This window comes from Engystomops pustulosus, chromosome 4 (genome assembly GCF_040894005.1).
Source record: "Engystomops pustulosus chromosome 4, aEngPut4.maternal, whole genome shotgun sequence".
Taxonomy (NCBI): domain Eukaryota; kingdom Metazoa; phylum Chordata; class Amphibia; order Anura; family Leptodactylidae; genus Engystomops; species Engystomops pustulosus.
In genome coordinates this window covers 140583211-140609126 of record NC_092414.1, presented here as the reverse complement: position 1 = coordinate 140609126, position 25916 = coordinate 140583211, and the positions used below count along the sequence as shown (strand labels likewise).

The 25916-nt window shown below is 38.8% G+C and overlaps 1 protein-coding gene across 4 annotated transcripts in view; it reads left to right on the top strand.

Moving 5' to 3' along the window:
• TLN2 (talin 2) overlaps positions 1-25916 on the top strand; it is a 148433-nt gene that overhangs the window by 95504 nt on the left and 27013 nt on the right. For 3 of the 4 annotated variants that reach the window (XM_072147780.1, XM_072147779.1, XM_072147782.1), the window contains 18 exons: positions 617-730; positions 2146-2259; positions 4852-4986; positions 5064-5192; positions 6668-6770; positions 12585-12793; positions 14038-14157; positions 14425-14622; positions 16444-16583; positions 16884-16977; positions 17983-18072; positions 18804-18926; positions 19092-19235; positions 19632-19793; positions 22534-22674; positions 24249-24430; positions 25225-25357; positions 25589-25690. In XM_072147780.1, the coding sequence (XP_072003881.1) occupies positions 617-730; positions 2146-2259; positions 4852-4986; positions 5064-5192; positions 6668-6770; positions 12585-12793; positions 14038-14157; positions 14425-14622; positions 16444-16583; positions 16884-16977; positions 17983-18072; positions 18804-18926; positions 19092-19235; positions 19632-19793; positions 22534-22674; positions 24249-24430; positions 25225-25357; positions 25589-25690 (2433 nt within the window). The remainder of the gene's footprint in view (positions 1-616; positions 731-2145; positions 2260-4851; positions 4987-5063; positions 5193-6667; positions 6771-12584; positions 12794-14037; positions 14158-14424; positions 14623-16443; positions 16584-16883; positions 16978-17982; positions 18073-18803; positions 18927-19091; positions 19236-19631; positions 19794-22533; positions 22675-24248; positions 24431-25224; positions 25358-25588; positions 25691-25916) is intronic. The other variant, XM_072147781.1, reaches the window with a different exon arrangement.

The window sequence follows — 25916 nt, the reverse complement described above, 5'->3', positions numbered from 1 at the left end:
GTAGCATCTTTGCCTAAAGTCAGAAAATACATTTTACCTTTTACTTTTCGACCAATTATATAAAAGGTTTTCATCGTTTGTCACAGCATTACTGCCTAAAGTCAGTGATAATTTTTGACATTAATTTAGACATTTGTTATATTAGGTTTGTTTTTTATTACCCTTTTAAAATATATTCTTATGCTAAATATTTTGAAAGAATTCTATGCTTCCAGACAAGTGTTTTGTCTAATTCCCTTTTGGGAATGGTTTTCTATCCCAGAGTGCAAGCAATTTTATGTTACATTAACATTTAGTTTATTCCTAGCAAATAAAAAAAAACCTCTTTAAAAGTAGAACATTTTATGGTCACATTCTGAAATAAGAGCATTTTGAGAGCATCTTTGGTTTTTATCGTCACAATATGAGGGAACTTCTTCCGCAGACAATGAGTGTGCCCCACTCCATAGAAAATCAAATTAGAAACACATATTTCGATGCCTAAAGAATAACCTTTTACAATCAGTATAACTTTAACTCCACGCTCTATCAAAACATTTAATCCTCCTGTGATCTATGGACTTCTGTTTTGGTTATTTGTATCACATTCATTTTCTGCTCTGTTTTTCTTTCACAGGCCGCTGCAAAACAGGCTGCTGCAGCTGCTACCCAGACCATCGCAGCTTCACAGAATGCCTCGGTCTCAAATAAGAACATGGCCGCTCACCAGCAACTAGTCCAGAGCTGCAAGGTACCATTGTATCCCATTGCCAACCTAATACAGTATGGCTTTGGCCTTATTGTGTGTATTAGCAATACAAACGTCAAAAAACTCTCATTGCTACCTTATTACTAAGTGCTTTGATTGTCTGTAGGCCCATATTTATTCCTAACAAATCAAGAAAGGATTGGCACAATAACTGGGTGATATATGACGACTAAAATAGTTTGTGTCACTGGTAATAAGTTGGTAACCTGCACCCAAACTTGGAAACGGGTCACTAAAAAGTGAACGTCTGAGAGTAAATAAAATTGACCAAGTATATCTGCACCAAACAGCACATATTTATTCATGTTCACTGGAGTAGTTTCCTTCAAAATGGTGTAGAATCTGATTTTAGGTCGTGTTAGTTATCATTTGCACTACAAATTGGAAATCTTGCACATTGATTTGTAAAAGTCAAGAGGAAAGTGGGGGGAGGGGTATGGCTTATTGTTTTGCAGACATTCGTAGACACTATGCCGAGTGGTACCAGAAAGCCACATCCCTACATCCCACATTGTTGAGTAAAAAAATGCCCTGTGAAAGGGTGATGCATGTTTTGAAAGGCTTATGAAAGAAAGGAAAATATAGCCACAACTGTGTCACACCATTATAAAATCTACCTTTAATTTAAACCCTCCGTGAAACAAAATAAAAAGTATCTAATTTTGAAAGCTGTTGTCAAAAGTTGGATTCCGTAGTGAAATTACTTGATGTTGTCACTTCTTTCAATCCACAAGTGTGGGAGTGGTTCTAGTGTGGGCATGCAGACCGTATTGACCCAAGCCAGCAGCACGTGGGACGTCACAGGAAGTCCAGAGTCCTGCTGCCCGCAGATCACGAGAACTGCATACTTCAGAGAACGTTTACTTTCTAAACTTTAGTATTAGTGGCCAGCTCCTTGAATTATTGGTATAGTTACATTTTTGTGTGATTTTCAATCATTAGTGTTAGATCAGGGAAGCTGAGGAGCTCCATGCTGCTAGCCTATAAGCAAAGAGTGTATATCTGTTATAAAATTAGATTTTTGTTAACCTGCCTTTCTTTATGTGCCTGTATCTTAAGGATATTTTAATATAAAAAAAAAAAAACAGCTTTCCTTTACAGTAGTTTAAGGGTGCGGTCACACATGGCATCCTGTCACATGTGTTTTGGAACTATGTGTAAGAGTGCACACGTCTAAAACGCATGCTTACTCATATTACAATGTAATTGGCTGCTTCAAAGCAGCCATACTCTTAGCAACACAAAAATGCAGGCGTCAGAACGCCACATGGAAATGTACCCTCAAAGAATCTTATCCAATTTATAGAAATGTATAAAATGAACAGCTATTGGAATATTGTGTGTGAAGTAGTGACCTTCATTTCTTTTATACTAAACTATAAACTTTGTTTCTGCAGGCTGTGGCCGACCATATTCCCCAGTTAGTACAAGGAGTGAGGGGCAGTCAAGCTCAGGCTGATGATTTAAGCGCACAACTAGCACTGATAGTCTCCAGCCAAAACTTTCTTCAGGTGAGTCTGTTCTTTTACTTGTGTAAAGTTACTCTAAGGTTGCCGGTCACACGTACCTCTAGTGATGCCTTTATATGCGCACCAGGGGGTGGGGTGGGCGTGCCTTATGCCAAACACATGCGATCGGTGAGCCAAGGCATGGCCCCTGCGCTGGCGCTGTGCTTGGAAATGCAACGCTAGTGGTACGTGTTACTGTACCCTAAAGTTTCAGGTACTAGCCAGTTTCAGCTACTTGCTGGGGAAAAAATGTATTTCACAAACACGGACATCATACAGACTGCATTTTTTTTGTGGATGCCATAAGCACACACTAGTCTGAAAGAGCCCTTAGTGCTTCAAATCCTGGCACAAACTCTTAAGCCACTGAGGAAAGAGCCGAGGAAGGCTTTGAAACGCGTATGGACTACAGTTCACACGTGGAGAAGTTACAAACCGCTGACATTGCACACAGGCACCATCAACAGCCAGCAGGGTCCGCTATTCATTTCTCAAACCCTCGTTCTAACTGTTAACAGAGCACCTGAGCATTGTTTAGCAAGGGAGATCACCCATATACCTCCCAGATCCACCATATACCTCCCAGATTTTCCTTCATTCCTGTGCATCCTGAAATTGGAGATCAACAGCTCTATTAATCTGACGGAGTGTAGCGCACTTGCGCATGCGCACACTCACTAGGAGGATGCCGAGATAATCACCATCAATTGCAAGGCCTGCACATCGAGGCATCAGACCCCAAGGAGGACACTGTGTCATTCAACTAAACCGTGAGTGTGACTGTATGCAATGAAAAAACTAAAGATCTGACGGTCGTAACAAAAATCTATTGTTGGACCTGTATCCTAATACCACACAGGACCATTTTTGTTTACTCTTTCTCGCAATATATCGCAGAGATATTACCATCTAGTCAGAATGACACGGACAGTGTAAAAATACAAAGCATCGACTTAAATGACTTTGGTAATCAACAACTAAACAGCAAAAATAAAGAATAAAACATTACAAGGACTCAAAACAATCATAGTATCCACGGACCACGTTTTTGTAGTCTATATTTTATTTTCAAAAGGCAGAAATGTGCACTTGGGCCCTATTAGTGCCATTTCTGCCTCTTTTTTAGCCCAGCCTGAGGTCTTAAAGAGTGTGTATATTTCTATGTTTAGTATATTATTTTTATTTTAACTGTTATACTTCAAGTGTTTGCACTAAGGTATACCTTTTAAGTGGATGAATATCCCGGGAATATTTGTGAAAAGTGGAAAAAAATGTCTTTACTCATACATCTATAGCTACAGTGTGGATTGTGCTTGGTGCTACTTTCTGTCTTGTTCAAATTTGCTGATACAGTTAAGCACCTGTATGTCGCCATCAGCACGCCCACTGTCCATTTCATATCAATGTTAATGTCAGGGTAGTGCTGCGATAAAAAATTTTTTCTTTTAGCACAAATTCTTATCTAATATTGTGAATCACCATATCACTGGTTACTGATCTTAGGTTGTCCTCAAATGTTGAGGCCATGACTTGCTGTGTGAAAAAATAGTGTCATTTAAATGCTAAACCTACTTATGCAAAAAATGAATAGAAAAACTGTAGTAATTAACTGTTAAATCTATTAGCAGTTATGACTTATGGCAAACTATTTCCCCATTTAATAGCCCTCCATGACTTTCCTTATGTAATATAGCCAATCATAATGGTTTGGCTTTATTATCCCATGTACATTTAAAGAATGAATTGACATTTCTCTATAGAATTGGTTTGCTTAAAGGACACCTGTCATCAGGTCTCTGCCGCTTGTCCTGTCACCTCTTCCTGTTGGAGCAGCTCACAAGGATCCATCACAGCCTTTATCTAGTTATTTCATACATTAATCATTGTAAAATCATCTATTCTTTATCATGTAAATGAGGCTGGTCACATGGTCAGAGGCAGTGATGTCACCCCTGTTACCCCTCCCCTCCCCCTGCTCATGTCTGTGTGTAATGTATAGTAAAGCATGGCTAGTGTGTGTACTGCATCTGCTGACATGCTGCATCCTCCTAATACACATGTGACATCAGCTACACATGAATCTGACATGTTCTGCTGTAACATGGCTGCCTGGAGCTGCTGTATCTCTCCTATACACACACACACATGCACACACAGGCTGCAGGGGGCGTGGCCACCAGCACCAGGAAGCACATCATTATACAGCCTCACATCATTATACAGGCTGTCAGTCATGCACTGGGGGTGTGGCTGTGCCTCCCACTCATGAATAGAGTGGACAGCATGAATATGCTAATGCTTCATTGGACATTTCACAGGTCATTTGCATACAGCTTTAGGACCTCATTGCTTAGGTTTACAGGCATGTAGAGGGACAATGAGGGGATAGAGGCAATGCTCTCTAATGGCAGTTTATGAAAATATATTTAGTCTAGGGGGGTTATTTTGCATGACGGGTTCTCTTTAAAAAAATTACTCTCTATTTTATAATTTTGTGCTGTGAGGTCCTGCGTTTTATCACAGATATTTACAGTATTTGGAACACTAATTTATTCTGTGTAAAAATGATTCTAGTATCAATTCTTTTGAATACAGCCTGGAAGTAAGATGGTTGCTTCTGCCAAAGCTGCTGTACCCACTGTGACAGATCAAGCAGCTGCCATGCAGTTAGGTCAGTGCGCCAAGAACCTTGCCACCAGCTTGGCTGAGCTGCGTACAGCTACCCAGAAGGTGAGAAAATGCGGATTATGTACCTGTATTGGCAAAAGATGAATAATTAGGTAACTTTATTGTTTTTTTTTAACCAGGCACATGAAGCATGTGGTCCTATGGAAATTGATTCTGCCCTCAATTCCGTCCAGACACTTAAGAATGAATTGCAGGATGCAAAGATGGCAGCTACAGAGAGGCAACTTAAACCCCTTCCAGGAGAGACGGTAATAATAACATTAATAAATTATCTCGTCACGGACTAGGTCACCTTTTGACATTATTTAATTTTTTCCCCCACATAAAAATAAAGGTAAACTTTTGTTTTTACATCTCTGTATAAGAGCTTGTTTTTTCAGTTTTCCATATCACTATTTTTGAGTACTGCTGATTTATAAATGCTTTGCTTATAAAAATAGTTTTTGTATGGGATGGACCATAACTAGCACTTTTAGCACTTTTTGTTTAATATGAACAGTGTTCACTGTGCGGGATAAATATTATAGTTGTATAACTTTGGTCTTTACCTGTGCAGAAAAATCGTACAGGTTTTCTTTAAAGACTTTTGGGGGGAATTGTTTCATAACAAATATTTCTTGTTAGTTTTTTTTGTGGTTTTAATCTAAACCCAAAAAATGTTAATACAGTTTTTAGTTGCATCTAAGGGGTTAAAGACCTAGGACCTGAATTTTTCAAGTCATGAGAATTAATATCACATGCCTGGCTTCTGATGGGCACTAGTAAATATGTTATAAAGAGGAGTATGTACAAGTTTCAAACCTTGCTTTGTGCAGTGCTGCGTAATTTGTGTGTGCTATGTAAATAAAGAATTATTATTAACCTCTATTATGTCTGTTGTAATATGTCTCTGTGCTATATGTACAATGAAATTTATATAGACATATTTGACTCAGCGCAGAATGCCTTGTTTCCAATATGCTAAAATAAAAATGATATAAAAAACAATCGTAAATAACAGTCATTCTAGATAATCCTGTTATGCTGAATTAAATTTGCGCAGATCATTAAAAAAATGAATAATGATTCTGGCCAGGATCATAAAGGATTGTGGCAAATTCTGTCATTCTAACACTTTGTTCAGATTTGCTGTTTGGACCACTGAATTACTCCAAACTTGAAATGTTACAATATACATAACAAGGCAGAGGACCCCTCCCAGTATAGCTTACTGCTCTTTACAGAATTCTTGTTGGCTCCATTATTCCAAATTGGAAAAACAAACTGGATAACTATATAACTAATGTTACCATAAACCAAAAATGTCACATAAACTTTTCTTTAAAGTCAAGTCTTATGAAGTAAACCTTCTTAGACTGAAGCCACCACTATGTAGTCAGCTATTATGAACATGGAAATCTAAGGCCAGCCATTGATCTTGTAGTAGAAGTCATCACCTACAAGTACTTGGAAAAGCCAGCTGTGCTATAATGTAAGATGCAGGCTGGAGACGTGTACATGCACAAGTAGAAGACCTACTCTAAGTATTCTACAGCCTCCACGTGGAACCATGAAAAACATGCATGGGTCCAACATTAAGGAACATTAAGGAAAATGTATTTGTATCATGATCTCATTCAAAATAAAAGGATAGAAAATAGATTTGCAGAATTGCTATTAGTACATACTGATTGTTGGCGTTGATGTGCTGTGTGTAAAATCTCTCATGTTTGTGACCCTGCAGCTGGAGAAGTGTGCTCAGGACCTTGGCAGCACATCTAAGACTGTCGGCTCCTCCATGGCTCAGCTGCTGACATGTGCAGCTCAGGGAAATGAACATTACACAGGTAGAAATTTATTTTTCTTTTCACAAAAATTTGGTAACATATATAGATATATATAGATATATATATATCAGATATTGCATTGATCACATACTATGTTTTCAAAACATAAACACACAAAATAGCATTTACTGCTGATAAATAAACCAATGGCCAGATTGATATTCAAGGGCAATGATTTCCACCCATGGCATAAGGTGCCCTGAGTTACTGTATGGGCTCCCATAATGAAAGCTACATTCTGAACGATCCACATGGCCTACAAATGACCAATAGCTCACGGTACACAAGTAGCTCTACACCCTTCTGTCTGAGTGTAATATAGAGTACATGTAAGATCAACAACTATCTGATGTCTAGGATGAGAGTTTCATAGTAAGTTTGGAAAAAAGAGACCGGCCTATCAATTCATACATATAAATCATAGGAATGCTAAAATGAACTTTAAAATCTTTCTAGCAAACTAAAACATTGTGCAGTATAGCATAAGACCTTAATAGGGTCATCCATATCATACTTGCCCTGATAAGGTTTCCCATTTGTGCTGGGAGCTGCTGCCCAAGTGACCGCTGGGTGGCGGGACTCAGGACTTCCTGCTGGCTTCTGGCAGAGGGCATGAAGACTTTACCAAAGACATTAGTCACTTGACCCACATCTCAAACCACTGAACTGATTAATATATTGATGCAAATTATATTTACGGTAAGTAACTTATATTATATATAAGTTAAGCATTTGGAGCTGTGTGTCAAGTGACCAATGTTTTTGGCATGTCCATCCAGCCGCTGATATGGGAGTGGTAATTTCTACATGGCCTCTGCCAGAAGCCAGCAGGAAGTCCTGAGTCATTCTGCTTGAGGGTTGTGTGACCAGCAACTCTCAGCAAGAACAGGAAATATAATCAGGGTAAGTATAATGTGGGTGACCCGATTAGTGACTCATACTTACCTTATTAAAGTTTTCTATAAGTGGTCAACACCTTTGAGCCAGGCCCACCAGATTGTTTAAATGGTTTGGCGGTCTATTTTGAGTAATTGATTTAGTAGAAATTGGGTAACGTTGAAGATATGTAACCAGTGCAGTCAGTCCTTTTATTTCTCTGTCTTCATGCAAGTTATAGGTTAAACATTGGTGAAATAACAAGACCATTATTTATACTCTCAATCTCCTGTAAAAAGTTACAGATGTAGATGAATCTGTGGCCAAATGACTGGTTTGTACAGTTCATCCATTCTGAGAATTGGTTGTGATCTGTGAAATAAAGAGAGAGGTCCCGGAGAACAGTGATTCTCATGTATGTAAACCTCATCTATACTCCTTGCTCCATGTGCTAATGTATACCAATGGGTCCTAGGAGGAAGATATTTGTGAGTACAAATTTGGCAGCTTCTTCCCGAATCTTCACTCTCCTATTAAATAAGTCACATTTAGTTTCCATTTAAGGCAAGGAACAGTTTTAAGCTCTGGCAGGGTGAAACCAGCTGTGTGCACATTATTACATAATTCAGATAGAATAGATTAGAGGGATTTGCATTTTATTTTTTGAAGCTTTGTGTCTTTATTATATCTTTTGGAAAGTATGTTAACCATGAACGCTGGCACGGGTGGATATGTATTCCTGCAAGTGAGCATTAAAACAAAAAATTATATATTGTATATTAAAAGCATCTTGGGATGCTTAAGATTATGGCAAGACCAGCTCACTATATTTCTTACAGGTATGGGGATATAGTGACATCTCAGGGATGAGAAGGCATGTTTAATTTATACATGCTCCTAAAGAGAGGTGTTTTAAAGAAAATCTGCCATTAAAATCCAGCATGATAAACCTGCACCACTGTAGCACAGTGGGCACGCGCTGCTCACCCCCACCCCTCTCCGTAGAGAAACATGGCATACGGCGCCATATTCCAGGGAAAGATAGGACTTGTCCTATCACCGTACCCCTCCATACGGCACCGTGTGCTCATTGTCGGCCGTATATACGCCCCCCAACTGCCGTGTGAATGAGGCCTTACTCATAGATCCAGGCACAGTGATTTTGGGAATCTTATTATATTTGTTATCCATGGCCTCCTTCCTTCTAAAATAAACTTTTAACAATAAGCTAATTAACCTGAGGGTCCCCGAGGGAGAGAGAGCATGGGGGGTGGGGACATGTCCTGCTCATTGTAACAGCCTGTGTAAAGACATCAACAGGGGGGTCTAGAAACACTCCCCAGGGCCCCTCAGACTTATTAGAATATTTTTTAAAGTTTATTTTATAAGGAATGAAGCCATGGATAACAAATATAAGAAGATTACCACAGTCATGGTGCCTGGATTTATGAGCAAGTGCCCTTGATTTTTATGGTAGATTTTCTCTAAAACTGTTTTCTCCCTTCTCTATTTATAACACATGTAGATGGGCAGGAACTGAGTGTGTATGCGTATGGAGAATGATATTTGGAATAGCTGTCAGCTAGGAGAGTGACATCTTAAGTATTATACACTATAGGAATTCTGCCTGTTCAGTATATAATTATATTACTCATTTGTCACGCCCTACCACTGGCATCTTGACAACCTGGACCAATAGTGCTGCTGCCTTTACTCTAGATATGGTGCTCTTTGAGCATTATGTTTTTGGAAATCGGAGGGTTGGAAGCATTAGAATTGCTTCTATTTTCCCTCTAGTGTCACTGTGGACCTGATCAGGTACACTGCATTAGAAATATTGTATGGCACAGGTTTTGGAAACTTAATGGTGTTCACATTTTACCTTCCGCACTGCTGTGTCATATAGGGCTATCCCCGCACATCATCTATACTTCTGTGCTGCTTCCATGCCAAAACTCACTTTAGAAATATTTGAATATGGCTCAAGTGCTTTGGCAGAGGACCTCAAGGCTCTGGCTACACATGTCGCAGGACCTAGGTGTGACACATTTGAGGGGAAGGTTGAGAAAAGGTGGTGGAAGCGTAGCTCGGGAAATATTTATTCTTGTGGTACTGGAGCTTAGGTGCTGTGCCAAAGTACTTCACCCTCATTTCCATATTTCTAAAGTAAATTTTTGGCATGGAAGGAGCAGCTGGAAAAATGGGGTTGCCTAACACAGCAGTTGCATCTGGTAGGGAGGTAATCATGCCTGATTCCTTTTAAGTAGAGAAGTTTTCTCTGATGCACCACAACCTTAAATTATCTCTGAATAATTTCTATTTCTAATCCTTTGTATTTTCCTATTGCTTGTCTTTAACCCCTAAGCTGCAGCGTAAAGACAAGGTAATTACACCTCACTGCCATACATGTAGAAGAGACCATCTAACAAAACTCCTGGACAACTCCTGTAATGGTTAAGAATAGAGAAAGTGGAAAGTTTTTCCTTGTACTGTCCCTTAGGAAGTCTCACTCACAGTTCATATATTTCCTCATATTCAGTTATCCATTCCAAATGACGCATTAGTCATCTGGCTTCTATGATGTAAGTTCATGCATAGGAGATAAGTGTGCCTGATAAATTCCTGTCCTCTAGTAAAATGATTGGAAAGTACTGTACATGTAATACACAGATGTAGCTTAGACAGCCAGGACTGGCTGGTGAGACAGAATGGCACCAGTATATCTTCCAGCTATTGATCCAGTGTAATAATACATTATGTGGCAGAAATGTTTTCTGATCTTCATCCAGAATGGGAGTGTGAAGAAATGGTCTAGATAAGCTCAGTGGTAGAAAAAAAAAGCAGAAAAACTGGATTATGTATGGAGAGCGTCTTGCAAATATTAATGTGGATGTATCCATCCTGCAGCCATATTGTACAGGGGTACACATTACCAACTATAGTAAAACATTGTGAGTATATTGACTCTATGTAATAGCAGTGTAACCTCTTCACCTATTTATGATCTTGGAATCCGTTTGTTTCCAGGAGTATTGTTCTGCAATACTCTGTAGTTCTGAACACAGGTCTGATGTCCTCACAAACCATGAGAACACATTGTACCTCAGTTCCTTCTGAACAATGGGTTCTGTGTAATGTGTTTCTTGGTGAGCAGCCAGATTTGGTATCACTGATTTATCAGCATACACTTTATCAAAAAAGGTGTGTTTCTTTCCTTCTTGGAAATACCTTTAGCTCACTTAAGGTGCCCATGCTCATTACATTAATGCAAGCCAATCCTATTAATTGTGAATAGACTGGCTGACTAATGTGTATTGGGATGGCTCCACTTTCCCTTGACTGCAGATTACTGTCGGAGAAGCAAACCTGACTGTTGTTTCTATGATACATGAACCTTGAGCACGCTTATCTCTTACCTTTATCTTATTTTTGGTAGGTAGGCCTTAATTTATTGTTGGGCAGCAGCGTTCTCCACTTTCCACATATAGAACTTGTGAATCAGTTATTAGGATGAATAGCTTAATAGCAGTTCTCTAAATTGTACAGCTTTTTTGTGTGTTTTTGTCACTTTAAAGGAAATTTACCATCAAAATCCATAATGATAAACCAGGGACACTTACTCATAGACAGAGGCACAACAACATTTAAAATCAACATTTAAAAATTATGCTAATGAGCCTGACGTACTTTGAGGGGCCTTACCTGATAACCTTCGTGCTGCAAGTCCTGCCTGCTGTAATCTCACAAAGCTGGAGGGGGGAAGTAATATAGTAATATATAAGAAATAAGAAGGTTAGCACAGTCACGGTGCATGAATCTACGACTAAATTCCTCTGGTTTATTATGATGGATTTTGGTGATGGATTTCCTTCAACCCTATTGTGCTCTGAGGTGCTGAGGCTGTATGAAGAGGGGTGAGCCCTCTTCATACAGATTTGGGGCTTGCTGCATATTGTAGCTTATACCTGCGATCAGTGCTAGCATCAATCATGAGTATTCACTTTTCCAATGCATTTATAAGACAGTGGCGCATAAGCACTGCCATCTTTCTTACGATAGTCGCTCCCTGGGATGTCATTGGGGAGCGACGATTGGTTGCCATGACATCCTTGGGTCTCTGTCAGACCCGAGGCTGCATGGCTTCTAAAGATTTGTTACAGTGGCCAGTGGCTCATTATAATGAATACTATGTAAAAATGCATGTATTATTGCAGTATATGGTAGGAAAGATCAGACGATCTACGGTTAAAGTACCCTAGGGGGTCTCAAAAGTAATACATTTTTAGTATGTATGTATGGTATCATCATTTAAGGGCTTGTCTATAAGCATTTTATCAGCACTTCCAGTATTTTTTCCTATGTTCATGTAAAAGTAGAATGTAATATGAATATTGCACATTTTTCCTCCCTTTTACTATTCTCCATATCTAGGGACTGATTTACGGCATGAAATAATTATATTCTGCAGCAGCAAATTATATTTAGTTTACTCCTTGGCCAATTACTTTCACGTTTCCTTGATAGTATATATTTAAAATGTTGGGGCATCCCCTTTTTGTAATAAAGACAATTGCCATTAAGAAGTTGGCAGCAGCCATACCTTTAACCTTGGATATCCTTTGAATTGTAGCACTAGATAGCAGACATGCTAATTCTGCTGATACTGGTTCATAGACGAGACTCTGGAATATCAACACTTCTTTGATATTTATACACAGGACTATTGTTGGCTAGATGTAAAGTTTCACAATTGTTTCACCTGCCAGATTCTATTGATCTGCTTTAAATGCACCTTACTTTTCCAACCTGTATTTCAGGAATAGAAATGTTATAATGTACAGTAATTTAATTACCTAATGGTCCTTAGTGACTCATAAAGTCACATTTATTTTACTACCCATCATCTGGTCTAACTACTGAATGTATTCTCCTGTTTAGGTGTTGCCGCAAGGGAAACTGCACAGGCCCTGAAAACCTTGGCACAGGCAGCTCGAGGGGTTGCGGCTTCTACAAGTGATCCACAGGCTGCAAGTGACATGTTGGATTCGGCCAGAGATGTGATGGATGGGTCAGCCAAGCTCATCCAGGAAGCAAAACAAGCTTTAGTGGCTCCTGGGGACGCTGAAGTCCAGCAGAGGTTGGCTCAGGTCAGACAACCCCTTAAATCAGAAATATACATAAGACTTGAAAGGGTTTACTGTTACTAAGGCATGACCCCATGGTTAAATATGACATTTCTTTTTACATTATTCCAAAAAATAGAACAGTATTCATAATAAGAATATAACTGCAATATCTGTTTCTTCTTAGTATATCCAACCAATTTGTGTAGTGCTGGTAGTAACACATGCCCAGTCGCTCAATTTAATCAACTAAGATCAGTAGGTCGTTGGATTGTTGCTAAAATCCAGCCAATAAGAATGTACACATTAGTTTGCAGTTTTAAGAGATGATATAAAGGTAGATAGATGATTGCAGCTCTAGATGTGACTGGAGTATATAAAGCATGGATAAGACTGCAGCTCTGGGTGTGACCAGAGTATCGCATATGATGTAAGGGGCACAATTGAAATCATATGAACTCACGCATAAGATTCTGATTCTGCAAAATCATATAAGAATCCGATTCTGTAGAATCTTATAAGAATCTGATTCTGCAGATTCTGCAGTAACAGCTAGAACTGTAGGCATCTGAGATGATCCAACTGTAGATAGATGATTGCAGCTCTGGATGTGACTGGAGTATCACAGATGATATAAGCATTGTAATTGAGAACATATCTCATATTACCTCACATATTACCTTATATCGCCTCACATATTACTTAACATATTACCTCACACATAAACTGTCTTATACTCATTGCCTATAGTAACCAATAAAAGCTCAGAGCTGAGCTGTGATTGGTTGTTAACTGCCACAGCAGACAATGGCTTCTGTGTATGGTGGTTAATAGGTGTATTTTGGAAAGGGTGGGGTAAAAATTTCAACTGAAAACCTAGTCTATCTATGTCATTCCTTGAGTCACATAGAGCGGCTGTGCAAAATTTGGTGATTTTAAACACAATAGTGCAGATTTCTTTATCGGACCTACATAAATACAACATACATACACGCACACACCATACTCAGCTTTATATATTCGATTGTCTACCCCATAAAATATTTGTTCCAGGGTATCTTTCCCTAGAACTGTGTTGGACGGTTACTTTGTCAATTTGGTCATACATTAAGAGAACAAACTTGTTATCTTACTCTTTGTTAATTGGGCATGACATTTCACACTTTATCATCTGTCTTGCACATCTGATGGTGTATATATAATGCTCATTTTGTGAGCCTTGCCCAAATCTGCTTTTAAATTTTGATTATCATATGCTCTTTTTTAAGGTGGCTAAAGCTGTCTCTCATTCCCTGAATAACTGTGTGAACTGCCTTCCGGGGCAGAAGGATGTAGACATGGCACTGAAGAGCATTGGGGAGTCCAGCAAGAAGTTGCTGGTGGATTCGGTGAGTGTTTATATGTAGCTTCTAAGGCCACAAATCTTTTCACAGTTGCAGAGCTCAGCGACAAGTTAAGAAGACCTAATATGATGTTGCATTATGTTGTTTGCTTACTTTACAACCATAGGAATGCTGTACACCCAGTACTGTGTGAAGAAGAGACCTTTCTTCATGGCAACTCTTGTATATACTACTCTTCAATTACACATTGCATTACAGCCCCTTGTTGTTCTTCTTTGAAATGACAATGGTATCTTTGAACTTTCCATTTAGCTTCCTCCCAGCACCAAGTCTTTCCAAGAGGCACAAAGTGAATTAAACCAGGCAGCAGAGGATCTGAACCAGTCCGCTGGGGAGGTGGTCCATGCTTCAAGGGGGCAAAGTGGAGAGTTGGCAGCTGCTTCTGGTAAATTTAGTGAAGATTTTGACGAGTTCCTCGATGCTGGAATTGAAATGGCTGGACAGACACAGGTCAGATTGTGATACTGATGTGTGAACTTTTATTTGGTTTTGGATTTACCTCCACCCTATAAATAACAAACATTTCTGAACAGTTTTAGTGCAGTTGTCTTCCTAGTTATTTATAATTTGTAACTGAACATGTAAAATATTTTCGTATAGACGTTCTAAATCATATTGTGGAGCAGTCTATCCACATAAATAAATTATGTTGTATATTAAATTATGTACCTTAGGGGACTCAGCTTAAAAGAAACCAATAATAATAATACTCGAGTATTAGCCTAGTTTTTCAGCACAAAAAAATGTGCTGAAAACCCAAACTCGGCTTATACTCGAGTTAAAAAATATCAAAACTCACCTTTCCGGCGTCCCCCGCTGCTGGCTATATACTGGGGAAGGGGGCTGGCTATATACTAGGGGAAATGGGCTGGCAGGCTATACACTGGGGGGCAGGTGCTGGTTGTATACTATGGGGCAGGGTCCGGCAGGTGATATACTAGGGAGGCTGTGACCAATGCATTTCCCACCCTCGGCTTATACTGGAGTCAATAGGTTTTCCCAGGTTTTTGTGGTCAAATTAGGGGCCTCGGCTTATACTTGAGCCAGCTTAAACTCAAGTATATACGGTAATACATATAATAAAATTGCTAAGCATTTTTTATATACAGGCAGTCCCCTACTTAAGAACACTCGACTTACATACTACCCCTAGTTACAAACGGACCTCTGGATATTGGTAATTTATTGTACTTTAGTCCTAGGCTACAATTATCAGTTGGAACAGTTATCAAAGGTGTCTGTAATTAAGCTTTAGTGTTAATCCTTATTCTTATGACAACCCAACATTTTTTAAATCCAATTGTCAGAGACCAAAAAAGTTCTGGCTCGGATTACAATGATAAAATATATAGTTCCGACTTACATACAAACTTAAATTCAACTTAATAACAAACCTACAGACCCTATCTTGTATGTAACCCGGGGACTGCCTGTATAATAAAATAGTAACACTTACACTAAATCTACAGAACAGTGTCAATACATATAACTACCATCTAAAAGAGTTAATTTTTGGTACATGGGTATTCTAGAGAATGTTCCCCTTCTCCTCGCACAAGGCTGGAGATCTACTCTGTATGAGTGTCTTCCATTCCTGCAACCTGAAGGCATCTTTGTATTACGTGGTTGGCCAGTCATCTGAAGGTTAGCTACTCGTAATACTAGATAAGATTTTAATAGCAATGGTGTTTGTTATTGCAGTTTAGATAAAGAGGTTAGCCCTGGAACCTGCAATTACAGAGTGATGTAGTTGCATCTAATGAAATAACCCCTCAAAAATATTAGAATTTGTAATAGATATCTAAAGTAATAATAAAGTGAGAATATGCATTTTACATTGTACAGCCACAGTATCCTGCTTTTTTCTTGTAGTCAACATTTCTAGCCCCTCTTGTGAGAACAGGTAACACATTTATGAGCTATATGAGCTATTGTACATTCTGTAATTATATAATCATGTTAGAGGAAATTGTTAAAAAAAAAAGTCATTTACATTTTTTGATGTTTCTATTCCTTTAAAATTTTGACCTGAAACCTTAGTTATATTGGTAAATGGATAAGGCTTTAATGTTGAATAATGCATGATCTGCTCACAATAAAATCAGACCGCAAACATCAACAGTTAAAGAATTTGATCCGAAGACCTGTATGTCAACCACGAGAATGTGTCGTCGTAGGAAGAAAAGCAGCAGAAGTGATAGAAACTTCTCCATGAAATCTTACTGTGTTTTAGGATTTTTCTCACCTTTTGTTCTTACTATATTTTTACAGAGTAAAGAGGACCAGATACAAGTCATAGGAAACCTCAAAACCATCTCAATGGCCTCTAGCAAACTGCTCCTTGCTGCAAAGTCTCTCTCTGTAGATTCTGGAGCTCCAAGTGCCAAAAATCTCCTGGCGGCTGCTGCAAGGTGGGGGTCCCGAGATTACATTTGCTGTGTCATAAACTTGTGACATGTTAAATACTTCAGTCTCTTATTGTTCCAGGTCTTTCAATTCAGATTTGTGGATGTTCTGGACATACAATATAACTTATATTCTCATGCTGACTTTCTGTCTGGCTGTGCCCTGCCATCCTCTCTCTTTCTTTACTTTCTTCTATGAAGAGTATGAAGGCTACACATAAGTTTATTGCCTGACTCCATAGACCTGTAGCTGAGTACTTGCATGTACAGTCTCATAATTGCTGAACCGGCTTTGTGTGTTTCCAGGGCCGTGACAGAAAGCATAAACCAGCTGATCACCCTATGCACCCAACAAGCGCCCGGACAGAAAGAATGTGACAATGCTCTGCGAGAGCTGGAGGTCTGTTGTTTGATGATGACTCTCGATATACCACTTAGAGAACAAGTATATTTACATGACCCCTACCTCACAGCAGTGCAAGTGCCAAGAGTGGCAATACATTTTATGCTTTTTTATATATATATTGTGTGAAATATGTAAATAAAAAAGAAAGGAATTGATCTGTGCATATGGGATCATTCGTAGGAAAACGTGCATTCACCTATTCCATGGGATTTTCTTCAATGCAGAAACCATGACATTTTTATGTTTTATTATTGTTCTAATCTCAGTTTACGCAGTTTCTCTTAACTATAAGCATCTGTTATCACCACCATGACAGATCACTTATCACATAATACATGTTCACTAAATGTGTTCCCTGTGGATTTAACTAGTCACTAATTTTTTACACAACTTGTACTCGGATTACCCCATCCGTAACATAACTGCAAATCACTTTCTTTAAAAATTGGAAGTTTCCCACACTAAAAATTTTTTTTTTTCTTTTATTTTTTGTTTTAAACTATAGGTGTGGCCTATAGGGGGGCCAAACCTATGAAATCTGCTGTCCACTATTCTGTTCATAGAACAAGATCCCCGCATCTCCTTTACATGCAGTAATGTGTGCAGAGGCACCTCCCTTCCCTGCTCTCCTTGCAGGGTGAGAAATATTCAAGAGGTTGACCTAAGTTTGATGGTTATCCTCTATCCACAGGAGAGGGGATTAGAATCTAATTGTCAGGGGCTGTCTGCTGGGACCCCCTCTAATGACAACAGCAGACACTGTGCTCTACAATTTCCAATGCTTCCATAGTATTGATTGTAGTGGTAGGACACATGCTCTGCCCCGCTCCATCAAATAGTAAGGACAGTCTTACTTATTCTTGAGATCAGTAGGAATCCCAGCAGTCAGATCCCCACAGATCAGGTTGTTATCCCCTATCCACTTGCATGCAGTGTTCACTTTATATTCAAGCTTTCTCAAGCCTTAACGATTCATCTTGTCCCGACTCTTTGTTTCAGACTGTGAAAGGAATGCTTGAGAATCCCAATGAGCCTGTCAGTGATTTGTCGTATTTTGACTGCATTGAAAGTGTTATGGAGAATTCAAAGGTAAAAAAAGAGACCCCAAACAAGATTTTTTTTTACAGTATCCACATTACTGTACAAAAAAAAAATCAGTGTTGTTCCAGATGAATACAAGTAAATAAAATTCCTTTAATTACTTAAATGGCCTACTTAAAGCCATTACTATGAATAGTTTATAATAATTGAGTATTTCAAAGAATAAACAATCAGAAGATAAATTAAGCCTCCACCTTTAAGCTTAATCGTTGATCCACTTCTGGACTGGTTAAAATTGCTGTGGTGTTTTTCCACAAAGACTATAGGGTAGGTTGGTCAATCTCTATCTGTCAATTGGTGTATAAATTCTTTTTTTTAGATGCACTACACAGAGTATTTTAAGGGGTTAGATAGTTTTTAAACACTGTTGCGACAAAAACTACAAAGGACATCAAAATTTATCTTTACTGGCAAAAACTGAACAACATATGAGAGGTAACATTTGACTAGAGGGTCTTAAACTGAGCCATTATTCGATAAATCTAGTGCAGTATAAGTCTAACTTTGCACTGTTTAACTTTTAGACACTTTTAATAAATCTGCCTCTGTGTGATTCACATCATAAAATCCCTGTTCTTTGTCAATAGTTGAACCTTCCCTTCCCTGGTCTAAATATGAAGAGATCAACAGACATAGATATTTAGTGCCATTTGAATATTTATACACAATAAAGGGAATTTGCCAGCACATTAATCAAGTGTTCATGGATTTTTCTTAAGGTTCTTGGAGAGTCCATGGCTGGAATTTCACAGAATGCAAAAACTGGAGATTTGCCAGCATTTGGCGATTGTGTGGGTGTAGCCTCCAAGGCTTTATGTGGTCTAACAGAAGCTGCTGCACAGGTAAGAAATAGGTGGGCCAAAATAATCAAATCAAATCTTAAAAGGAATAAGTCAAAATGTGTGTGTGTATAAGCCTTATCAAGAAATTATTTTCTTAGATTTACTACCTTATTTAGTGAGACCTTTTAATGAAGCTAAAAGTTCTTATCCTCTTTCTTTACTTAGGCAGCCTACTTGGTGGGAATTTCAGATCCCAATAGCCAGGCAGGACAGCAAGGGCTTGTGGACCCAATTCAGTTTGCAAGAGCTAATCAAGCCATCCAAATGGCATGCCAGAATCTAGTGGACCCCGCCAGCAGCCCTTCCCAGGTAAGTTAAAGCTGGGTATCCTTGAAAGACCATGAAATGTGCAGTATTATAGTGACAGAACCTTCCCATTCATAAGTTCACTTATCTGTTATGAATCATCATATCTATTATTCATGTTGTGGATTGAAATGAGTAATGAATGTAAAAGCACAACATAAAGGTTAGTAGTACACAATTCTCCTATGTGCTATATTCTGCCAGATTCTATGACCCAGAAGTATCATATCATCAGCATCCTACCCCTTTTTGTTTAATGTTGTGTTTTATGGGTGTATTTTTGCCATTTGGTATAAAGCAGTCGGGCATAGTTTTTACTAAATGTTAGGAAATGTTGTGAAGTTGTGTATTGTTCTGTTTGTTGCTGGCTTTGTCTCCACTTGTTTGCTTGTTCTGTAGGTTCTCTCAGCTGCCACCATAGTTGCCAAACACACTTCAGCACTGTGCAATGCCTGCCGCATTGCATCCTCCAAAACAGCCAATCCTGTGGCTAAGAGGCACTTTGTCCAGTCAGCCAAAGAGGTGGCGAACAGTACTGCCAACTTAGTGAAAACAATCAAGGTAATGCCAATGTATATGTTCATTAGTATATTTCCTTATTCTTTGTTTTATCCCATGCCGGTAGCTGCTCTAAGTGCGGTGCACCCTTGTCTGTACAACAGGCTGCTTTAACTGATCACTGAAGATAAATAAATTCCAATTGTAACACCATAGTCTTTATTGTATTAATAAATCAGAGACTTTAGGATACAAATGGATAGGATCTGCTTTCTTACTGCCTCTATTTTAATATACGCAAAATTTACTAGTACATTTAGAAATGAGAAACCTTTGCAAAGAGACCTATCCTCAATCTTAACATGTATATTTTATTCTATTTAATGGGCTTTATTTGTGTGTATGTCCTTGTCTGTACTTTTTTTTTTTCACCTCAGTCTGTTTTAGCTTGAGAATTTTTTTATTTTAACATATTTTATATTATATAACCTGTTTAGCTGTGTGTCACTTGAGGAAACACCACTACCACTTGTGGTCCCCCTATGTCTCATGTGAATTGATGGGTTGTGCATAACCAATGCTCCATTCACTTCTGTGGAACTGGTAGATATCAGTTTCACCAGTCGCATAGAAGTTGGACCCCAAGGGAGGCTGTGAGGCAAAGTTATTCATTTTACTAGTTTCCCTGTGTAATGTATTTGCTGCCACCACTGATCACTGACTGTCTTGCTCGCCTCTACCTTCCTGGAGCACTTAGTAACTGGCTGCTGGTACATGCTAGGAAGGTAATGGAAAAGTGACCTGTGTGTCCAGTCTCCCATAAATAACTATATATCATTCTACACTGTATCACTATCAGTATAATTGGTGAAAATGGAAAATGTTTCCTTTCCAGGTATAATCTGGTCAAATTTTTAAACTACTTATATAAGTACCCAACAAATTCAATTACTGTATATACTTGAGTATTAGCCAATGTACCTAATTTTTACAAAAAATGAAAAAAACTATTGAATTATGTATAAGATTAGTGTGGGAAATGTATTGGTCACAGCCTCCACCCTGTATATAGCCATCCAGCCCATGCCCCATAGTAAATAGCAGTGGTGGCGAACCTATGGCACGGTTGCCAGAAGTGGCACTTAGAGCCCCTTCTGTGGGCACCCAGGCCTTCACCCCAGCACATAATTTGCTAATTGTGACTAATGGCTTTCTCCTGCGGTCCAAGACAGCCATGGACATGCCATGCTAAAGCGACACTTCCTTGGCTGCCAGGACTACACAAGAAGCGAGAAGGTGTGGACAGAGATGGATTATCATTGGAGCTCCTGCTCTGGATCCCCTAATTGTTTCTCTTCAGGGGAACCTGGAAGGAAGCTATAATTTCTCCATCTTCTTTCTGTTGCATTGATGTCCTCAGGACGCCAATACGATTGAAATTTGTGATACAGCTGGGATCAATAGGTTACTGCTTAAATTGTCATGTTGGTACTTTGCGACGTAAAAGTAGGTTTTGGTTGTAGGTTGGGCACTCTGTCTCTAAAAGGTTTGCCATCACTGGTATATAGCCATCCAGTGATGCTGGCTATATTCCAGGGGGCAGGCACTGGCTATATGCCCCATAGTATATAGCCAGCCAGCACATGCTTCCTAGTATGTAACCAGCCAGAGGATGCCCCCTAATATATAGCCAGCACATGCCGCCTAGAATATAGCCAGCAGTCCCTTCCAACCATTATATAGCCAGCCAGGCAATGTCCACCAGTATATAGCCAGCTCATGCCTCCAAGTATATAGCCAGTGCCTGCCCCCTAGTATATAGCCAGTGCCTACCCCCTAGTATATAGCCATGGCCTGCCCCCTAGTATATAGCTATATGCCTGCCCCCAAGCAATATAGCCAGTGCCTGCCCCCAAGCAATATAGCCAGTGCCTGCCCCCAAGCAATATAGCCAGTGCCTGCCCCCAAGCAATATAGCCAGTGCCTGCCCCCAAGCAATATAGCCAGTGCCTGCCCCCAAACATATAACCAGTGCCTGCCCCCAAGCAATATAGCCAGTGCCTGCCCCCAAGCATATAACCAGTGCCTGCCCCCAAGCAATATAGCCAGTACCTGCCCCCAAGCATATAGCCAGTGCCTGCCCCCTGGTATATAGCCAGTGCCTGCCCCCTGGTATATAGCCAGTGCCTGCCCCCTGGTATATAGCCAGTGCCTGCCCCCTGGCATATAGCCAGTGCCTGCCCCCTGGTATATAGCCAGTGCCTGCCCCCTGGTATATAGCCAGCAGCCTAGTATGCTCAGCCTATTAATCACCTTTCTGACGCCCTCCACAGGTCCTCATCTGTTTTCTTAAGCTCCAGCTCCCCGCGCGCTGCCGTTACATATACCATTTTAGAAAGAACTAATTTTCAAAGGATCAAGCATGATAAAAGTCAACATCCCTGTTTCCCCTTCATCACTGTTTCCCCTTCATCACAAGAAAATTGTCCAGTTCTGCCAAAATTTAGAGGGCTTTGCTCGACTCTTTTCTCAATGTATTGGGGCTTTAAAGGGAATGGCCACTTTTTTTGTAATATGTGTGTGTGTGTAAGTGTAGGGAAAAAAACATCTATTGAAAGTGCTGCACTGCTTTTGTGAAATGTAAAGCCTGCTGGTTCAGAAATTTTACCTCATCAACTGCCATTTAAAAAGAAAGTTGCTGCAGAAGAATATATTGCGTGGTCAATCCTGAAGCAAAAGAGTGGATTATTTTTAATGTTTATTTATTAGTTTTCTTTTTTTTTTTTTTTTTTTTTTCACCTAGACCCTGGATGGAGACTTTTCAGATGACAATCGTGAGAAATGTAGTAAAGCCACCGCACCCCTCATATCAGCTGTAGAGAACCTGACTGCATTTGCTTCAAATCCAGAGTTTGCCAGTATCCCAGCCCAGATCAGCACAGAGGTAAGTATTTCTGCTCTTTCACCTTTTTTTCCATTTTTTACTATGCGATAGCTTGGCTTGCTATAATCTTTTGCTTTTAAGGTTTTTCATGAAATGTGGTCTCTTAGAATTCTCAGACATCATACTTCCCTGGTTAATCCCCTGTGTCATTATTCACAGCGATACCTTCACCTTACTATTTATTTCCATCTTTCCTTATATCTTTTTAAATACCTCCACAGAATAACATCTTTTTTTTTTTGCCTTTTTAATAAATGCAATAGGATTAGTTAACCCTTAGATAACTTAATACATTTTGTGATTCAAGAATGTTCATTCTTTTTTGTTTTTGTATTGTAATCGACAGTTTTAAATTTATATAAGGAAAGGGTATAGTCACTAGTAAGGTCCTATCCTAAATCATTACCAGCTTTTATGATGTATTTAGTTGCATAGAAGGGGTGTATATATATATATAGTTATATCTCTAAAATGTGTAACTATATGTTAGGCAACTTTGACTTCTCAAACCATCATAAAGACTGGCATAAAATATAACTAGGAAGCTTTAGAACTGTATTGTGCAGGGCCCTTACACAATGCACAGTATATGATATTGAGATCAGATATTGAAAGTACAAAAAATTTATATTATAATTACCGTATTTTTATTGCAGCACATCTTACAAAGTAAAATAAACCAATGCGGACATATAAATAGTCTTGTTGATAATACTGGATAATCGGAAAGTTGCACAAAATGGCGGTAGCACTTTTAAGTCTCTATTTATACTTCAAAAATATGAGCCAGCAAAAGATACCATCATAGTATGTATGATGGTATCTTATACTTGCTCACATTCATTTTACAGCTATTACTCCTGACATATCTTGATAGTATAAACCGCTTACATGCAGCTAAATAAAGCATTAACAGTTTTTTTTTTTTTTTTTAAATCTAACATAAAGCTGATTATTTAACTAGTGCCTATACCCTTTTCTTACATTTTTTTAATAGAATTTGTCCTGCTATACCCAGAACAGTATGTTTACACAGTATAGTCCTCCGCCTTTAAATGCGATGTCCACAATCTAGTGTCTATAGTTTTATATTTATCCTCCTTTTCCCCCTCACACCTTACCATGACATTTACCAAGTCACTTTTTTTTTTTTAGCCTGTCTAGTTTAGATAATTTTAGATGTATTAATCTGTATAAATTCTGCATATGTCAACTTGTCTGACATACAATGCTTTATTAATTATATAGCTTTTCTGACTATTTTCACAATGTTCCAGGTGCCTATTTTCAGAACATGACTAGGGGAGGACATTTTTTTTCCTTTTTTAATTTCTTATATAATCTTATATGTCGGAAGCATACTTGTTTTACTGACAGATCTCTGGGAATTTTATTAAATGATTCTTATCATCTGAAATGTCACACTACCATTTTGGACTAGTGTATGTAATGATAAGGAAAGATCCTTCAGTTTCTTATAATTTTTTGAAATATTTAATGCTACACCTTGACATTAGCCGTATTTTGTTCTATGTTTTATTGATCCACAAAACATAACATTTTGTCACCTGCAGGGGGCTCGAGCACAGGAGCCTATATTGGTATCTGCCGTCACCATGCTAGAGAGTTCATCATCACTTATCAAGACAGCTCGTTCTTTAGCAATTAATCCAAAAGATCCACCAACATGGTCTAGTCTCGCGGGTCACTCCAGAATTGTCTCGGACTCTATTAAAAGCTTGATCACGTCGATTAGGTATGAATTTGTGTTCACATTCCACAGAGCATGCCGTGACTACTGTGACCACTGGAAAGTAGACAGAACCAATTTTTGTGGAAAAATGTCTAGAATAAATATGTATAAATGCTTTCACCATTGTTTCCCTAATAGAGATCAAAAAGCAAACAAACAGTGCTGGGCAGCCATGTAATATTCCCATTCCCCTCACATGCAAATGCTTTTACATGAAATAATCTTTTTCCTTTTTTTCCAAAGTTGTGGATGTTTGAGTTTCCAGTTAGTAGAGAAAAGGTTGTAACACATTTCTGTAGGCCCCTTTACACAAAGGAGGTTGAGTGCTGATCTATCTTCATTTGTTTCAATGAGCCTTTTCACATAGCATTTGTATATCCTATCAATCCATTGCTTGTCCTTGATAGTTATGGGGGAGATTAAACAGTAAGTTTGAGGTAAAACTGGTGTAGTTGCCCATGAAAACCAATCAGAGCTCAGCTTTAATTTTATAAACAGCTGTGGGAAAATGAAAGCTGAGCACTGATTGGTTGCCATGGGCAACTACAACAGTTCTGCTCTAAAAGACTTATTGTTTGTTGGGGCATGTCCTTCTTTAAATTACTAGCTTTAAAATGGGTCTGTATCTCCAAGTACTTCCTATGTATTGATATATGATATGACACCTGTGTAGTTTTTTTGTAGTGACGGGATCAGGGAGAAGAGTGTAATATTTTCTAATGTTAAGGGTATGTGAGGCCCTTTTGTAACTCTGGTTATTTACTGATTATTATACTTTTCTCCTAATGGTTGTATAGGGACAAAGCTCCAGGACAGAGAGAGTGTGACCAGTCCATTGATAGTATCAACCGATGTATTCGAGACATTGAACAAGCATCTCTTGCAAGTGTCAGCCAGAATCTAGCTATGCGAGATGACATCTCACTGGAGGTATGAGCCTGTAACCATATCCATGTTTAACCAATTTTATTTTCATAGAAAAAAAACTGCAGAAGTTTGTCTGAAAGCAGCAAATATATTGTATATTGATAGCGTTTAAAAGCATCCTTTTGTTTGTTAATTATTCTTAAATATTATATCATCCATGAGGTATAACAAGAAAATTTCATCCTGACTTAATCATTCACTCCTGCTAACTACATATGATTTTCTATGGTTAAGGCTCTCCAGGAACAGCTGACATCTGTAGTTCAAGAGATAGGTCACTTGATCGATCCTATTACCACAGCCGCACGCGGAGAAGCAGCTCAGCTTGGTCACAAGGTATACATGAATCATTTACCACACTTGTTCTGCCTTCTTATAGTCTCTATGTTGTGCTGCGATAGAGGCCTTTCTATATAGTAAAACATTCTTATATTTATTTAGCCCATTTCCCACCTAGAGAATGGACATTATTCATATAGCAACCAATCCTTTCATTTTCTTAACTCACTGGTTAGTTACTGTTAGCTTTATGGTCTCGGTTTTGGGTATTGTTAAAAAAAAA